The sequence below is a fragment of the Malania oleifera genome, chromosome 1 (assembly GCF_029873635.1).
Source record: "Malania oleifera isolate guangnan ecotype guangnan chromosome 1, ASM2987363v1, whole genome shotgun sequence".
NCBI classification, from domain to species: domain Eukaryota; kingdom Viridiplantae; phylum Streptophyta; class Magnoliopsida; order Santalales; family Ximeniaceae; genus Malania; species Malania oleifera.
The window spans coordinates 127,442,553-127,461,543 of record NC_080417.1 but is presented as its reverse complement, the minus strand read 5'-3'; the positions used below and the strand labels follow the sequence as shown (position 1 = coordinate 127,461,543).

Here is an 18,991-nt window from a genome sequence, read left to right as displayed (position 1 = left end):
TAAGTCTTTAAGTTGGTATATCTTACATATAACTGGCTAACTGCCATGTTTCTTTGATTTCAATCTTAGTGTCTGGATGGGTTCAATTTCTCTCTTTAAAAATTAAGAGCTTTACCCTCTATTTTGCAGTGATTTGTCGTACAACGATTTTAAAGGGTCAATGCTATTAAGCTGCTCTCAATCAGTCGTGTAAGCTTCTTTATACTTATACTCTTTGTTTCCATTTTATCTGTGTCGTGTCATCAAATAACTGTCTTATTTTTAATATATTTGCAGGAATTTAGTTTCCAGTCATTCGTCTTCTAACAGTGATTCGTAAGTTCTTTGCCTGATGAAGTTAATGCTTTAGTTGTTTCACTCGTCCAAACAGCCACTTCATCATAAAAGAGTGACCAAACATAAATCTCATTTTGCAGAATTGCTTGGTGCTGGAAGAAGGACCTGCCTTGCTCTGGAAAACCCAAGTGTATGTACATATAGATGCCAGACTGCTTTCAAGAAATGTAACTACTTTAGTTAAGCTACCTGTTGGACCCAGTATGTGTTGTGTCGGGCACCCCACTTGTGCCAAACACCAATGCTGCAATTATTGCTATTGAATATATAAGAAATTAAAGCAATGCAGAAACTAATAATAAAACAATAAAAAAACAAGACAAGAAATTTACGAAGTTCGGTATAGAATTACCTACGTCCTCTGGCGCCGATGATCAATCCACTACTTCTTGACAAAGTACAACTTTGAGGTGTATTTTACAATTGAAGAGTTGAGCTCTTTATATAGCTTCAACCTCAAGCCCAAAAAACACTTCTCTCCAATGTGGGACAAATAATATAAAAAATTCAAAACAACCTTTTATACTAACGTGGAACTATTCTACTAATGTGGGACAAAAAAACAACAAATCTCCACCTTGACGATAAATTCAACAAATTTTTCAGTCACCAACATTTTTTGGAGTTCCACATCATCGGCGCCTTCCAAAAATATTCAGACTTGCAGGATATTGATAAAGTCCAAACAATGTTTGAACTTGATTGTTGTCATAATTTTGGTCAACATATATGCACGATTTTCAATTGTAGCAATCTTCTGAAGAAGTATCTTGCCTCCATCAAACTCATTGCATACATGCTGTGAGAGCTATACACAACAAGCTTCTGACAATCCAAATTTTCAAGTAACCCTGCACCAAATCTTCCTTAAGCTCTGACTGCCATGTACCTGCTTCTTGTAGACAAGGCAATGGTAGACTGTAAGGTAGACCTCCAACTCACTGGACCATTACAATGTAAAAAATATCCTTAGTTGATTGACGTTTATAATCACCTACAAAATCAAATCCACATATCCAACACAGTTTCATGTATTATTTTCTCAATACTAACCATAATGTATTCATAATATATCTCAAAATCATTTCACAGCTTGCCAATATCCTTTACCTGATCATGCATTACTGCTCACATACTAACACTTGGAATTCAGTCTATACAACCAGCATACATCAGACTACCAACCACTTGCATAGGCCTGACCTTCGTTCTTTATTTGATTTAGGAGATAAAGCCGCACTAAGTTTGAAATAAGGAGCAAGAAGAGTGCTTACTGGTTTTGACTGCTCAGACATGCCAAAACTCTGTACTACCTTTTTCAAATACTGTTTCTGAGACAAACTAACTCTTCCTCTTATTCTGTCTCAGCGAATCTCCATGCCAAGTATCTTCTTTGCTTCACCAAGATCTTTCATCTCAAACTCTTGATTTAACTGACTTTTTAACTTGTTGATTTCTTCCCTATTCTTTGAAGCTATCAACATATCATCAACATACAATAGTAAATATATGAAAGATCCATTTTGTAGTCTGCGAAAATAAACACAATGATCATGTTTATTTCTGATGTACTCTGACCCATCATAAACTAATGAAATCGTTTGTACCACTGTCTTGGAGACTGTTTTAAACCATACCACGATTTACCAAGTTAACATACCCAATTTTCTTTTCTAGCAACCTGAAATCCATCTAACTGAATCATATAGATTTTTTCTTCCAAATCACCATGTAAAAATGCATTTTTTACATCAATTTGAACTAGTTTAAGATCAAATTGTGCTACCAAAGCCAACAAAATTTGAATAGAAGAATGTTTAACAACTGGAGAAAATACCTCATTATAATCAATGCCTTCCTTCTGTGCGTAGCCCTTAGCTACCAATCTAGCTTTGAAACGAACATTATTTGCATTTAGAAATCTTTTTTTCTTTATATAAACCCATTTGCAACCAATTGCTTTCTTATCCTTGGGCAATTGGGCTAGCTCGCAAGTCTAATTATGATGAAGAGATTACATTTCTTCATTCATCACTCTTTTCCACTTATTTGATTCAGAGTTCCTCATTACTTCTTTAAAAGTGCAAAAAACATCATCATCTACAACTGGAAGTGCATAGGCCACCATATCAGTATACCGAGCAGGTTTTTGAATTTCTCGTCTTGGCCTTTAAGAAACAATTGATTCTTGTTACTGTGAAGATTCTCGAATTGAAATCTCCTCATCTTGTACACTATTCTTGACCGTAACTGGAGAGTTACCTTGTGTAGTCTCATTTCTCACTGGGTTTCCAAAAATTGTCTCAACCTCCACCTGTTATTGAGTACCACTGGTCTTCTCTTCAACTCGTGACTCCTTGCGTATTGTTTTTCTTCATCATCGCAAGTTCATCAAAAGTTACATCTCTACTTAAAATCATTTTTTTCGTCTCTAGATACCAAAGATGGTATCCTTTGACTCCTGCACTTATCCCCAAGAATATTATTTTCTTGGCTCTTGGATCCAACTTAGATTCTTTAACATGATAATAAGTCATAGTACCATATACATGTAAAGAATTATAATCACTAGCAGGCTTTCCAGACCATACCTCATAGGGTGTTTTCTTCCTATTGCAGATGATGGTAGACGATTGATGAGATGACACACATATCTAATAGCCTCAGCCCAAAACCTTTTGTCTAACCCAGTATTAGACAACATACATCGAACCTTCTCCAGCAAAGTCCGATTTATGCGCTTTGCCACCCCATTCTGTTGTGGTGTATTTCGAACTGTGAAGTGTCGAACAATACCTTCATCCTGAGATACCTTCATAAACGGCTCACTCGTGTATTCACCACCATTATCTGATTTGAGCCGTTTAATCTTTTTGCTAGTTTGAGTTTCAGCTAATTTTTTCCACTTAAGGAAAATATCACACACTTCATTTTTATGCTTCACAAAATACACCCAAACTCTTCTGGAAAAATCATCAACAAAAGTGACAAAATAATGCATACCACCCAACGAAACCGTTTTTGTGGGCCCCCAAACATCTGTATGGATGTAGTCTAAAATACCTTCAGTTTGATGGATTGTTGTGTCAAATTTCACTTTAGTTTGTTTTCCCAGAATGCAATGCTCACAAAATTCAAGTTTGCACACCTTTGCACCCTTTAACAAACCTCACTTAGTTACTTGTTGCAATTATTTTTCTCTTGCATGTGCTAATCGCATATGCCATAACCTGGTTCTATCTGAACCTACATCTTTCTCAGAAACAACAGCTGCTGAGCCAATAACTGTACTACCTTGTAAATAATACAAGTTATTTTTCCTTATTCCTTTCATCACCACCAGTGCACCTGATTTAATCTTTAAGGTTCCATCTTTCAAAGTGATAGTGAACTCTTTGGATTCTAAGGCACCCAATGAAATCAGATTCTTCTTTAGGCTTGGAACATACCTAACATCAGTCAAGGTCTTAAAAGTTCCATCTTGACATTTCAACTGTATTGATCCTATTCTAGTTGTTTTACAAGTATTATCATTTCCCATAGAAACAACCCCACCATCTAATTTTTCAAAATTAGAAAACCATTCCCTATTGGGACACATGTGATAGGAACAACCATAATCCAAAATCCACTCACCAAAATAATGTGACGAAGATGTTCCAACAAGAAAAAAATCTAATTCACTTTCATCATCATTGGCTGTTTTGGCATTAGAATGTGCTTTGCTCTTATTCTTCTACTGTCATTTAGGGAAATCTTTCTTCTAATGCCCTCTCTTACGACAAAAGGTGCATTCATCTTTAGCAGGTCTCTCACGAGATTTACTCCTCCCATTAGATTTACTCTTCCTTCCAGGAATACGACTTTGAGAACGTCCCTTTATTGTTAGTGCTTCTGCTGTTTCCTTATGGACCATTTGATCCTTCTTTCTGCATATAGTACTAATCAATACAATACAAACAACATCATAAGTAACTTTATCTTTCCCATACAATAAAGTGGTGGTCAAATGTTCATATTCATCAGGGAGAGAATTCAGTAACAATATGGCTTTATCCTCATCTTTCACCTTTTCATCCAAATTTGACAAATTGGCCAAAATTTTATTGAAAGCATTTATGTCTTCATTAATTGAAATACTTGGTTGATACTGGAAGCGAAACAATTTCTTTTTCAAATAGAGCCGATTTTCTAGACTCTTGGTCATAAATGTATCTTCCAACGTCTTCCACAATTTCTTTGCAGATGTCTCCCTCATAACACAATATTTATGATTTTTGGCGAGACACAGACGAATCGTACCACATGCCTGACGATTGATCTTTTCCCAATCTCTGGCACTCATATCTACTGGTTTATCATCCAAAGTAATACCTAGTTCTTGCTGATACAAGATGTCCATCACCTCACATTGTCACATATCAAAATTATTGGTACCATCAAATTTCTCCACCTCAAACCGAGCATTAGCTATCATCTTCGATGATGATGTCGAAGCCAAAGGGGTTGGAGTTCGTGTGGACAGAGTTTCTTCTACTGCTGCACTAGTTTCTGTCATCTTCTATATATTCAATAGCAACCAACAAAGCAAAAGGCCTAGGATGAATGGTACGTACCAGCTGTGTCTACTCTGTTTGATCTTATGAAATTCCACTTTGACCAGACTGAGCTCCAGGGAGCGATTGAGTCGCAATGGTTTTTGAGCTCTCTCTTAGATAAGGTCTTTCTTAAGCATCAAATGTGGAATCAAGGGTCCTAATAAAGGAACACCTCCGTATCAACACTATTCAACCTAGTTTTGATACCAATTGTTGTGCCGGACACCCCACTTGTGTCAAACACCAATACTACAACTATTGCTATTGAATATATAAGAAATTAAAGCATTGCAGAAACTAACAATAAAATAGTAAAAAGAACAAGACAAGAAATTTACAAGGTTCGGTATAGAATTACCTACATCCTCGTGCGCCGATGATCAATCCACTACTTCTTGACAAAGTACAATTTTGAGGTGTGTTTTACAAATGAAGAGTTGAGCTCCTTATATAGTTTCAACCTCAAGTCCAAAAAACACTTCTCTCCAATGTGGGACAAATAATATAAAAATTCAAAATAACCTTTTATACTAATGTGGAACAATTCTACCAATGTGGGACAAAAAAACAATAGTATGATTATTTTATGATGACGATGATTTTTATTATGTCTGCAGACCATTCCCTGTTTATTAATTGTGGAGGAAGCGGGACTAGCTATGAGGGAAATGATTATGAAGAGGATGCAACTAAAGCAGGCCCAACAAACTTCTTTTCTTCTTCGGAAAAATGGGCTTATAGCAGTACAGGGTTTTATGTAGGCAACAAATCTGCTCCTTACATAGTAGAAACATCTTCACTTGAGGAAACCGCTGGAGACATTTACAGAACAGCTCGACTTGCCCCTGTCTCGCTCAAGTACTATGGTCTTTGCTTGCAAAGCGGGAGTTATAGGGTGCAACTCCACTTTGCTGAAATAATGTTTTCTAATGACCAGACATTCAGCAGCCTTGGGAAGCGTATATTTGATGTATCAATTCAAGTAAGTGTGTGGCTACTTTTTGTCATTATATTTCAGTTTGTGTTCTTTTTATGTTTAGTTTTGCAATAATGTGCTTTGAAAATAAATGTTAATGAGAGTGGTATATGGATTATTTTATTCAATTTTTTTTTTCAGTAGTCACTTAAAGAAAAAAGAACTTTAGGACCTGCTCAGTTGGAGAATACAGGTTTTATTTTCTATTTTCAGGTTTCCAAATAATTGCAAAACTGCCACCTTATTTTTCTAGTTTTCTAGCATTTGTGTAGGAAAGTTAAAAAACATATTTCTGTTGTTTTCCAAGTTTGCCACATAAGGAATACAATGAGAATGTAATGCAAATCATGCAATGCCTATTCCTGATAATTTATGCAAAAGTTTGTATTATTACCCAATATTGAATAGGAAAGAATTGGCATTCCCATTGCAAACTTTGGGAATAGTCATTCCTTGTTTGTTATGGAGTGAAAAAAAAAAAAAATTAAAATTGCATTATTTGCTTTATGGTAATAACAGATTTTATTGTATAAATTATCAAATTCTTATATTACAACTATTCTATTCTTAAGAATAGATGAACTAAACGCAAAATGTGTCATTTTTATAATTCTTGAGAAATCTGGAAATAGAATATGTAAACGGTTTTTCCCAATTAAACATTGCTCTTATCTTTAATATAAAGTTTGTAAATTGTTATAACCATTTCACAGGGAAAGCAAGTTCTGAAGGACTTTAATATCATGGAAAACGCAACAGGTGCTGGTAAGGGCATCGTTAAGGATTTTAACCCTGTTATTGTCAATGGTAGCACTCTGGAGATCCACTTATACTGGTCAGGAAAGGGGACAAATGCCATACCTTACATAGGTGTATATGGACCCCTTATATCTGCCATCACAGTGACACCAAGTGAGTTGAACTCATATTTTGGGCTTACCTCTATTCTTTAAGCTTTCCTCTCATTATGGTATATATCTCCCTTCTTGTAGATTTTGATGTCAGTACAGGCTTATCCGTTGGGGCTATTGTCGGCATTATAGTTGCGTCATGTGTGGTGGCGGTGGTATTAATTTTGGCAATCTGGATATGTTATTTAAGAGGAAAAGACCTTGAAGATAAAGGTGAGTTAAATAGTTTGTGACTTGTGTATATGGCATAGCTTCTGTGACTCTTTGATTACTAATTTATGCAAGCTTGGGAAATTAGTTGGAATCCTTATATTTACGATTTTTTAGGGCTACATTTGCAGAACTCCACTTGTATGTGCTTACTGACACAATAGGAAGGGAGGAACCACTAAGATGATCTGGTCATTTCTTGGGCAGATTTAACTTTGAAGACATATTTCTTTCCATGATTCAAATCTGTCAAAGCAAGTGCCCTTTTAAAGATTTGTATTAATAGTTAATACAAATTTATTTCAGGGTATGCTTAGAGAATGAAGAATGAGTTAACTTGGCACATAGAAAGCTTGAAGTTTTCAGAAAATAAGCACTGCAATACTAAAGGATTTTGCTGTGTATGATTAAAGAATGTCCATCTTCCAAGTTCCATATTCTTGTACAATTTTTCCATGTAAATTGTCAGTGGTCATTACCCATAAAATAAGCCTGTTCATGAATGTGGAAGACAAGGATCATCCAACACATTATTACATATTTACATTAATGGGTTTCATTTGGTTTGAAAGTGTTAAATATCAAAATTAGAAGGAAAAAAATGTACAATCTTTTTTAGTCTGGAGTGTATGAAAATTTGCCTAATTTTGTCCTTGCTACAGAACTACGACGAGGGCTAGAGCTGCAAACAGGTTGTTTCACTTTAAGACAGATCAAGGCTGCTACTGGTAACTTTGACCCCTCAAATAAAATAGGTGAAGGTGGATTTGGGCCTGTATATATGGTAATTAATTTAGAGTGATTATTTTTATTTTATTATTATGTTGTTGTTGTTGTTGTCAAGGTTTTGTTAATCATGGTTGTCAATGGGATAAGGCATTGTGGAAATTTATCTGGTTCAATCATGGTTGTCATTTATCTGTTCTTTTTCTCATTCTTTGATGGAAAAATTTTCTGGATTAATATTGGCAAAAAAGACATCTCATTCCGAAGCTTACCTTAATTGTAGGGCGCCTTGTCAGATGACAGGGTCATTGCGGTTAAGCAACTCTCCTCCAAATCGAAGCAAGGTAACCGTGAATTTGTCAATGAGATAGGCATGATTTCTGCCTTGCAACACCCAAATCTTGTGAGGCTTTATGGCTGTTGTATAGAAGGAAATCAATTGTTGCTCATATATGAATACATGGAAAACAACAGTCTTGCCCGTGCGCTTTTCGGTACATGCCTTTTGAATCTCTTTTTCTTTTCATAAATTTTGAGATAAGTGTTGTCATTATATTTTTTTCAGTAAAAAGAGAGAATTAGTGTTGCATCTCTCTCTCTCTCTCTCTTTCACACATGCATATTTAGGTCGTGAGGCAGAGCGGCTTAACTTGGACTGGACTATAAGAAAGAAAATTTGCTTGGGGATAGCAAAGGGATTAGCATATCTTCATGAGGAATCAAGGTTAAAAATTGTTCATAGAGACATAAAGGCAACCAATGTTCTGCTCGATAAGGATCTAAATGCTAAGATATCCGACTTTGGTTTAGCTAAGCTTGATGAAGAGGAGAACACACATATCAGCACACGAATTGCTGGAACAATGTGAGTACACCCATTTGAATTCTTGTCTATATGCCTCTTTATGTTATATTTTTCTGTTTTTGTCTGACATTCACACATATTGCTAGACAAAAGAACACTCAATTTAGTTACCAGATGGCTCAAAATTTTGGAAAGCCACTGTTGATTGTCATATTTTTATATGAAAAGTTGGAAACTCTTCTTGCATGCCTCTTTATTTGATGGGTTGTGTTCATTTTTTCCTGTCTTATTCTTTTTAAATAATGGTAAAAAAACTTGAATCCTGCTGTTCATTTCATTCTCCTAGAATCATCATCTATGAAACAATTTATTTGTTAATTATATATGTTGCCTAGTGGTTACGGCCTTGATTTTTTCTTTCGGAGTGTGTAAGAAGTTTTGATTCTTATGATCTGAGTCAAACCCTCTTCTGTCATTGACAACTGGTGCAAAATATCAGTTCTTCCTTATTCTTAATGCTCTTTATGAAGTTCTTTCATTTGGTAGATATTTTGTATGGTTGAATCAGCACCTGAATTTCCTAGCTTTCTCCATGGGAGCCCATAACTCATGAGCAAACAAGAGCCAAGCAGAATATGAATTATCATAAGATTTTTTAATAAACTTGAACCCTTTCTAGAATGTGTTTGTTGGAAGAAGCAGCATGCTGATAATGGCCTCCTTCGAGTCAAGTGCGAGTACATCATCTGTATCCTTAGCATCAACATAATCAGTCACTGCCTCATCCACTACATTATCTGAATGTAATGGGGTTTAAATTCTTTTTGGTAATCTTCTGCTAAAATTCACTTGATGCTGTCCCAATTCAGATCTAATCAGGTTCCACTGTAATCAAGTAAATTTCCATGGAGAACCGGGGCTAGCTCAGCAGTAAGTTCTCTTACTGGTGGCAGCATGGCCTCGTGTTGTTGAACACCATCCTCCCCTCTTCCCTCTAAAAAAATAAAAAATAAATGTCATTGACCGTAAATAGACAGGGCCATTTATTTTCACTGGTTTGCATTTTAGTCAAATGTAGAAAGTAGAAAGAGAAGCATATGAGTGGATCATGGCATTTGAAATGTATGTGATGTGGAACAGTGGAAGATTAAATCTTTGAGAATTCCTTCACCCAGTTCTGTTATAATATTCCTCAGAAGATGATCTGATTAAAAAAAATTTCAGACTGAATACACTTATCATAAATGCAGAAACAGCTTCAGGAAATGTCTGAGTTTGAATCTCTTAGCAGTGCTCCTGGGCTCTCTCTCTCTCTCTTTCTCTCTCTCTCTCGAAATGACTTTCCCTCCCTCTCTCGTGAATCTCCCTAGGGTCTTGAAGGTAGCCAGTGCTGCTTCGATGACCAGAGGAGTTGCCGCAGCAGAGATGGACCAGAAGAAGTGATTCATTAGAGGACGATATTTTTTTTTTTCTTCGATTCTTTGGCTCTGGTTCTTCCCATTGGGTACAGCAATAAGCTCTTTAGATCTTAGTGGAAACTTACTGCATGCAAGACTTCAAGTTCGTAGCTTCATATTTGCAATAGCCCTAGCAAGGTCAAAGCTTCTTCAAAGGTCATCTTCAGGGCTTAGAGTGGGAAGGTCAGGGATGTCTTGATTTCTCTGTCTCATTCTCTCTCTTCTTCTCTTGCGAAACAAAGGTCATCTTCAGGGCTCAAAGCCGGAAGGTCAGGGATCTCTCAATTTGTCTTTCTCATTCTCTCTCTTGCTTACTTGCGAAACATTCTGCATATGCTGCTATGAACCTTACTGCTGTAGGGAATGTTGAATTGAACACTACAGATCGAAGGAAAATCCTTCGATCTGCGCTTGGACAAGGGCAGGGGGGTTTTAATACAAGGTCGGCATGGGATGCTATCAGAGTTAGAGCTCCAAAGTTTGATTGGGTAAAGTGGGTTTGGAACAAATGGTTACCGAAGAAAATTACTATCTGTATGTGGAAGGCTACTTTTGAGTGCTTAAGCATTGATGAAAAGGTGAGACGGGTGGGGGTATCACTTGCTTTGGCAGGTGATTGTTGTGAGATGAGGCAATCAGAAGTTGTGGAGCATATTTTGAATAAGGGAGATCTTGCTTCTGATGTATGGAGGAAGGTTTCGGTGGAGGTAGGTGTACCTTTCCTTAGGCACCAAAACTGGAAAGAAAAAGTCCTAATATGGTTTAATAGGGCTTCCCGATACTTTTAATTGGGAACATTGATGGGTTTGATTCCTTTTTTAGTAGTTTGGAGATTGTGGAGAAGGAGATGTGTGGCTAGAATGGAGGGGAAATTGGAGAGTAGTACAGATGTGTGGCAGTCCATTAAGAATTGGGTGGGGGTTTTGAGTAAGAACATGACAGTTATGACTCATTTAAATGATGCTGATGTTCGGATATTGCAAAATATGGAAGTGCAGATTGTGAATAAAAAGAATAAATCTATGTAAGGTGTGAGCATGGTCTTAAATTTCCACGCAATTGTCGAAATTTTCATCGAAATTTCCGATTTCCGTCACCCTCAAAATCAAAATGGCAGTCAATTTCCGTCTTGCATAATTTCCGTCGAAATCTCAACAAATCATTCGAAATTTATCGAAACCTCGAAATTTTAGCGAAATTTGTCGAAATTTTAACTACACAATGAAATTTCGTCGAAATTCAAACGAGAGATTCAAGAGTGAAGTGAAATTTCTCTTTTAATTTATTTTATTGAAACAAAAGGTTACCACAAGTGCTTTTGAAATTATATGAAAAAATAAACTTATAATAATATTTTATTTAACCATTCATGTCCAAATTATCAATATTTGTATAATAAATAATATTTAAATGAATTATGAATTTCATTTGCATTAACTGAATCAGTTTAATGTACATTATCTTACAAACATGTTTGATACACATACTATTTTACAACTTTTCCACCCTGTACAAAATATAGATGTATTTAATTTGTAATATATTAGTCTTAAAACTTATATTTGTTAACCATTTCTAAAGTTTCACAAAGAATTCCATGCTTTACAACTAGTTTCCGTTATTTTTTCAAATTGAAATTGAAATTGACATTGAAATTGAAATTTCCGTCGAAATTTCCATTCTTTTGGAGCTTCGAAATTTGAATCGAAATCGAAATTTAAGACCTTGGGTGTGAGATGGCTAAAACCGAGGCAAGGGAGGTTGAAATTAATTTTGGATAAGAGCAGTTTTGGGAACCCAAATCTGGCGATTGGTGTTGGCATCCTTAGAGATTGTACATGTTATTTTATTTTTGGTTTTTAAAAATATTTTAGTTCTTGTTCTAATAATGAAGATGAATTGAGAACAGTGATGGAAGGAATAAAGCTTTGCAAACAATTGGACCATACCAGTATTGACATTGAATATGATTCGAATATTGTAGTAAATTGGATAAGATCCAATAAATGCTCTTTATGGTATTTGTGGGATTTTTGGGAACAGCTTATTGGTTTATTGGAGTGAGTAAATTTTTCTATTAATCATTTGTATAGAGAAGGGAATAAAGTGGCATACACTTTGGCTCGACAAGGTGCCATGAGGAGGAATAGTTTGTTTACAAATAGTAGTCAACTTACTAGAGTTATCAAAGGTTTGTATAGATTGGATAAGATGAGTACGGCTTTTATGAGGTATGTTTAGTTGGTTTCCTTTTGGTATTGGTATAGGTTTGTTTCCTTCTTTTGCTTGGTTTGATGCATGGGGTGTTTTATTGGTTATTATGTAAGCCCCAAGTGTTCTTTTGTTTTTACAGTATTCCTCCGTCATAAGTGAGGGTTATTAATAAACTTGGGATTGGGCCGCTATGTGGGGTGGCTTCTGGTTCTTTCCCCCCAAAAAAAAAGAAAAAAGAAAAAAAGGGGGCAGGAGGGTTTTGTATTTACTCGTGGTTGAGAATAATGTTTGTCTGAAACAAGTGGGTTAGGTTTTTGCAAGAGGCTGCATCCTGGTTTGCTGATGGATTGTTGGTTTTCAGTTTTTCGATGTATATAAGGGTATCACACAGTATTCGATGTCTATTAGGTGGACGGAGGTGAGGAAGTTTTTGGAGTTAGGGTTGGGGTGGAAAAAAGGTAAGAAATTTTCAGTATTTATTCCTGGCCGCTCAAAGGGCAAGGGTGGCGTCACTTTGCTAGCGATTTCAGTGAGTTGGCTAAGAAATTTCACAAGGATTTTGGAGGTGTAGCTGCAGATGGTTCTTGTTGTCCTAGATCATGGAGTCCGGTCCTGCAGTAAGGCCAGAAAAGGGAAGGTGCAGAAGTCAAGATCTATCTAAATATCAGGATAGGGAGGTCAGAAGAGAAGAGCAGTGCTGTAGCTGTGGAGGTACAATACAAGAGGAAGGATTAGGGGTTCTCAAAGACCAGTTTCCATGCTAACCAACCAGAATCAATTGACCAGAATGCGAAGGAAGCTAGAATTCCGGGAGAAGCTGCATGTCTCTCTGAGGCAGCTGGGGTTGTTTTTGGGGAGGAGATTGTGAATAGGAGTGGGCCGGGTGGTTTTTTTTTTTTCCTTGTGTTGGACCTGGCCCAAATAATTGAAAAAGGAGGTACGTCTCTCTTGTCTAAACTGGGTCAATTACTTGAGCAGGCCCAATGTTTAGTTAAGTCTGATGTGGGCAGTAATATGGAGATTAAGGGCAGATTACATCTTTTGGGTTCCATGCTGAAGGAACAAGGTGATTCAGGTACTCCCTTGTTGGATCCCAATAATGCGCAGACCCAAATTACTGTTCCTAGTGTTTAGGAGTTGATAAGTGGGATGGAATTTTTACCTTTTGACAATGGACATCTTTCACAGGCTCCAGATCTCCAAGATATGAATCGAAATGATCAAGCTTTGGAACAAAATTAGAATACTAGGAGGTTAGTTTCAAGACAAGATTGTGTGATGTTAAAGATGAGACTAGTGTTAAAGAGGGATCAACATATGCGGTGGAAAGGAGTAAAAAATTAGATGCTGTCTTGGGGGTGAATTCTGATGTTTTTGTCCAAATTCTAACAGGTTTGAGAGCAACGAGGTTTATGCTCATCTGAAGACAGCTCGTATGGGTGCAGAGATGAGGAAGGTGTTGGGTGATAAGAGAGAAAAATCTGGTGAGTCAGTGCCAGAGGTATTAGGGAGAGATTCTAAAGGAGAATTTTTCGAAGTGGAAGACTCTCATGCAAAGAAGGAAATTGGTGGTAGCAATGGAGCAAGTAAAGGAAAGGAGATAAAGAATGGGAGCATTTTTCAGACTTGGAGAGTGACGATATTAGTGAGTTCAACTGTGGTGGGGAATTGTTGTTGGATGAGATTCGAGAAAAATATGGTTTAAGTTTCTGATTTTGATGAACTAGGGATCTATCTTACGTTCATCCTTTCTGGCTGGAAGGTTTAGAGGGAGTATCTATTTTTGAAAATGGTCTGGTTAATAATTTACAGCGTAGGGATGGAATTTTGCCTACACCAGTGAAGGAGATTCCTAAGAATGAGGTAGAAGCTCGATATTTTTGAATAAAATGGATTTAAATTTGACTGATTTAAGAGGAAATGAAGTGCGATTGGATGGTGGCAAAAGTGAAAAGATGAAGGGTCAAAGTGAGTTAATGAATTTAAAGAGCTTGATAAATTATGATGGAAATGTTTGAAAAGTGGTTTCTTCGATTAACTTAGTCTTTTATTTTGTGATCTTGGGTGTTTTGCTTTGTTTTTTTTCTTTGATGGTTATTTGTTTTTATTTGGTGGACTCCTTGTCCCGGCACATTGTACCTTCTCTTCTTTCTATCTAACATAGCTTCTTTTATTATCTATAATAATAATAATTTTGAGGTACTAATTTTGGAGAGGATGCACCTCATTTGAGAAGAGAAAATTATGTATATATGTGGAGAACTATGTTTGTGTGAATTGTTTGGCTTATGCAAGGTTTGCCAGGATTGGTGTTTTTCTCCCTGAAATATTCTCTTTTTTATTAAGAGTAGATTCACTGCTCTACTGTAAATCATATGCAGTTCACCCACTTTTAGTTACTAAATATTTTGGACAATAGAGAACGCCAAATATACAACCAAGATCATGCTTAATTCTTCAAGCAGCATTGATGCATTTCCTTGGTATTATTTTCCATTAAAAAAGAAAAGACTGAGATCTCTATTTTTTGCTCGCTCAGATGGATGAGTGGTATAGCTCTGAAAGATTCAGTATGGAATTAACGTTTCCATGGTAAGATAAGGGTGCCACAAGTAAGAGATCTGAGAATGGAGCTAAGGTCATTTACACACTTGCAATATAGACCAAATAGTGCTGTAGTGGGGAGGGATGATCTAGTGGTTGCTAAGAGGCTGACAAAAGGGGAGGAACAGACCTGAAATAACTTAAACTGAGATAGAAATGATTTGGTTGCAGTCTTTAACTTCTTGAAGATAATGCCCTAGCTCTTACAGAATGATGGAAAAAGATTCATACAGCCAATTCCACTAGTGGAACTTAAGGCTTGATTTTGTTGTCCAAGAATCAGATGGCATTTGGATGACATTGTTATTTTTAGTACAACCCATTTTATTTTAAAAATTACTGCTTTTGGAAAAAATACTTGATTAAAAAATCAGTTAGGGAAATCAATGTGCACAAGTACTGCTGAAGTAATGATGTGGATGGAATAACTTCATGAGACTTACTATTATTCTGGTCCTATCCAATTCTTTTTCAGAGGTTACATGGCTCCTGAATATGCAATGAGGGGTTACTTGACAGATAAAGCCGACGTTTACAGTTTTGGAGTTGTTGCACTAGAAATTGTCAGTGGTAAAAGTAATACAAATTACAGACCAAAGGAGGACTTCGTATATCTTCTTGATTGGGTAATGTATTCTTTATCTGTTTGTTTACATTTTGTCTTCTATTCTATCTTCTGGTTCCCAAAATGTCTACATATTCTTATAATTTTCTCTATTAAGTGAGAAATAAAGTATATGGGAACACATGGACTGAAATTATTCTCTAGTATTTTCATATTTTCTTGAAATTTTGTAAAGTATCTATGGATGTGATGTAGGTACATTGTATTGGTTCAAGTGAAGTGAAAGAAACAGAAAAAGACATCATTTTGGTTGTAGTTTCATACATGTTTTTTCTTTCTCAGTTCAATGTTGGTGGTTGTGTAAGGAATTCCCAATTGATAGATTTTGATTGTACAAATCCGTATCTTTTGCAGTGAATTGTCATGGAAAGAAAATTTGACTTTACGACTAATGACCTTGGAAAAAACATGAAACATACTAAAGTTTGTAAATGCATAATTATTTCAAATTCTAACATTAGTCCTTTGCAAGCTTGGTAAGTTCAAGATTATTAATGTCATCTTTTGTTTTCTTTATGGAATCGAAAGGCCTATGTCCTACAAGAACAGGGTAACCTTCTGGAGCTTGTCGACCCAAGTCTCGGCTCAAACTATGCCAGAGAAGAGACAATGAGGATGCTGAACTTGGCTCTTTTATGCACCAACCCGTCTCCTACTCTCAGACCAGCCATGTCTTCTGTAGTGAGGATGCTGGAGGGACAAATTCCAGTGCAAACACCGATAATCAGTGGCATGAACCAGGACATGAGGTTCAAAGCCTTTGGAAACCCAGGACAGGACAATCTAACAGATTTCTCAACATTCTCCGAAGACAGACAAATGCAGAGAGGCATGTCGATGGATAGCCCATGGGTTGATTCCTCCATCTCTGCACCAAGTAATGAGGATAATTATTCTGCATCAAGCTCGCTTGTTCCAGATATTTACGACATTAAGTTAAATTGATGAAAATCAAAGGGTATATACTTTGCATGAAATTCTGTTCAAAGGGTAGATTCTTACAGCTAAACTTTCACTGATATTAATAGATGAGGTACAGGGAAGTTGCTATCTACTTTTCCTGTTAAATGTTGTCGATGTATGATGCCAATGCAGTTTTGAACCCGAAATTTCCTGATAAGAGTCAAAATTCCTACTGGACTGTCATCCAAAATTCCATAGAACATTAACATCTAAAAGAATTGCAATTTATGCCATACTCGATTCAAGGTAACCTGGTGACTGACAATAAATTAATTTTGATGAGATAAGCCAGATTGTAGAATCAGATCGTAAGACTTTCTATTGGTTGTTGCACTGATGGATTTCAGTTGTCCATTTGGCACATCCATATTGGGATTCTCAAAAAGTAGCGGTTAGCCACATCATCATTTCCCTCCTATTAAGTTCATCTTACCGTTAATTTCTTGTCCCCAGTCCCCTGCTTTGTAAAGCCTGTTGCTACAAGTTTGGGCTTAGCAAATTTCCGTTAATGGACAGTAGTAAAATTCTGAAGACAATACTTTGTGGTTCGATAAACCCTGTTAACTTTTTCCTTTCAGTTCAGAATTTGCAAGCTTCTGTTAATGGCCAATGCAAAATTCCTGAAGGCGATTACTATGGTGGGTACTGATTGTAGGATTCCCTTTTTTTTTTGGGAGTTTTCATGATTTGAATTGCAAAAGCAACAATTATGGCCATTTGCTAGGGAAGGTCAGCCTGATCCAAATTCCACCATTCTTCTTGATGATGGAGCTTGCTGGACAATGAAAGATCAGAAACCAGTTCTGTCATGCTTGAGGCCTTTCCAGGGAAAATAGGGAGGATAGGTATTGTAATCCCGAAATGTTTTGAACTTCTTAAAAGGAGAAACTTCTTAAAAGGAGAATGATAGCGAAGGGAAATGATCATATTTACTGTGACTTGAATGCGAGTGCCTTTTGGTAAACTCATTAAGTCATCCATTGTCTAAATACATTCAGATTCTGATCTGCTATCATGTTTGGTCTTCCTTCATTGAGAGTTGACAATATGAGGTGTGTGGAAACAAGTTTCTGGTTGAGGTGATAAAATTTGTTTAGAACTTTTTCAATGCGATTTTCTCGTGACAACATTATCTCGTAGTTGTTCATACACTACACTTTTAAGGTTGAACTTCATCCTTCGCTTTATAAGCTCGTTTGGGACCTTTGGGTCAACAATAATCGTCTGAGGCGAATAATTGTTTTTTGCTCACTTCTAAGATTGAATCCTTAATGAAGACAATGCAGTGTGTTTTTATTCCTTCTCCCAAGGTTTAGCATGTTATTTTGGAATGCCCTCGGATGTATGATAGGGAAGAGTTCGATGTTATTAGTAAAAAAAATTCTTATTCACTCTTCACAGACGTAAAGAATTACAAATTGAGGACTTTCATGATATTCAATTTGCAATGTTGAAGCCTACTGCTAGTGCATTTGCAATGGCAGAGATTTAACTGAATTTTGAGTTAAATGTGTTTTCTTATACTCCTTCCTTCTTCCCCTTCCATTCTTCCTTGTGTCGAATCTCATTAAACTCACCTTCAAACAAATATTCTAGGCAACTATGATTGTTACTAATTCAACTCCAAGTTGATTTTACAATTGTGGCTATAAATTAAATATTTATTTTGTTTTGTTTTCAAAGTCTGGAGTTGACTGTTGATATTCATATTTGATGTGGTTCATTGCATTCAGGCAGGCAATCATGCGATTTATATTGATTTTGATTCTTATTTTTCGTTGTCAAGCATCAATAGTACACAACTAGAAATAATTGCTTCTAAATATTACATTTAATAGTGTTTTTTTTTTTTTTTAACATATGTTGAGAGAAACCGGAGCTATTATTTAAGTTTATACTTATTCTAGTTAAAATGTCTACTGTATCTTAGTCTTCACTTTCTCTAATCAATTTGTAGCTTTTACCTGGAATATTATTTTTGTAACCTCTTTTTTTTTGTGTGTGTGCATGAGCACAAGGCAATTTTTTGTGTGTACATGTGTGGATGTGAGCAAATGCATTTCTTTTGTATTAGAGCTAAGTATTAGGTGAGTCAAGTGAGGCTTGCACATTTTGTGCTAAACTTGATTATTGGATTAACCTTGAGTCAACTAGCATTCAAGTCATGAGGCTAGAATATGCTAGTAGTTGGATTTAGATAGCTTTGAGTGAAGACAATTGCTCCCGTTGAAAAGATAATTTTCTTAAGAATGTGTACATATTATATCTGTATTCGACAAATAATTAAATTTTCAATCACTTAAATCGATGTTATGTAAGTCGAAGTACGCTGCATTTGAGAGTATAAATTTTAGACCTTGGATGGTGGTCAGACATATTTCAATACAATTTTAGATTATATTTTATTTAAATTCAACACAAATCTAAGTCTAATACCTCTCCAAATATAGGGTTAAAGTGTTTGCAAGTTTTGTATTTTCTCTATTTTTAATAAACAAAATTTCATTTTATTTTATTTTTTGTTATGTTTTACTTATTTAAATTTTCTTGAGCCAATATCATGGTT

At 36.0% G+C, this 18,991-nt stretch overlaps 1 protein-coding gene across 3 annotated transcripts in view; it reads left to right on the top strand.

Annotated features, from left to right (window-relative positions):
- LOC131151034 (probable LRR receptor-like serine/threonine-protein kinase At1g53440) overlaps nt 1-16,530 on the top strand; it is a 53,090-nt gene extending 36,560 nt beyond the window's left edge. For 2 of the 3 annotated variants that reach the window (XM_058102208.1, XM_058102215.1), the window contains 11 exons: nt 130-189; nt 277-315; nt 417-466; nt 5,552-5,916; nt 6,624-6,822; nt 6,903-7,034; nt 7,694-7,815; nt 8,041-8,251; nt 8,385-8,622; nt 15,313-15,463; nt 15,991-16,530. In XM_058102208.1, coding sequence (XP_057958191.1) covers nt 130-189; nt 277-315; nt 417-466; nt 5,552-5,916; nt 6,624-6,822; nt 6,903-7,034; nt 7,694-7,815; nt 8,041-8,251; nt 8,385-8,622; nt 15,313-15,463; nt 15,991-16,407 — 1,984 coding nt within the window. In that variant the 3' untranslated portion in view covers nt 16,408-16,530. The remainder of the gene's footprint in view (nt 1-129; nt 190-276; nt 316-416; nt 467-5,551; nt 5,917-6,623; nt 6,823-6,902; nt 7,035-7,693; nt 7,816-8,040; nt 8,252-8,384; nt 8,623-15,312; nt 15,464-15,990) is intronic. The other variant, XM_058102223.1, reaches the window with a different exon arrangement.
- Nucleotides 16,531-18,991: the final 2,461 nt, after the last annotated feature.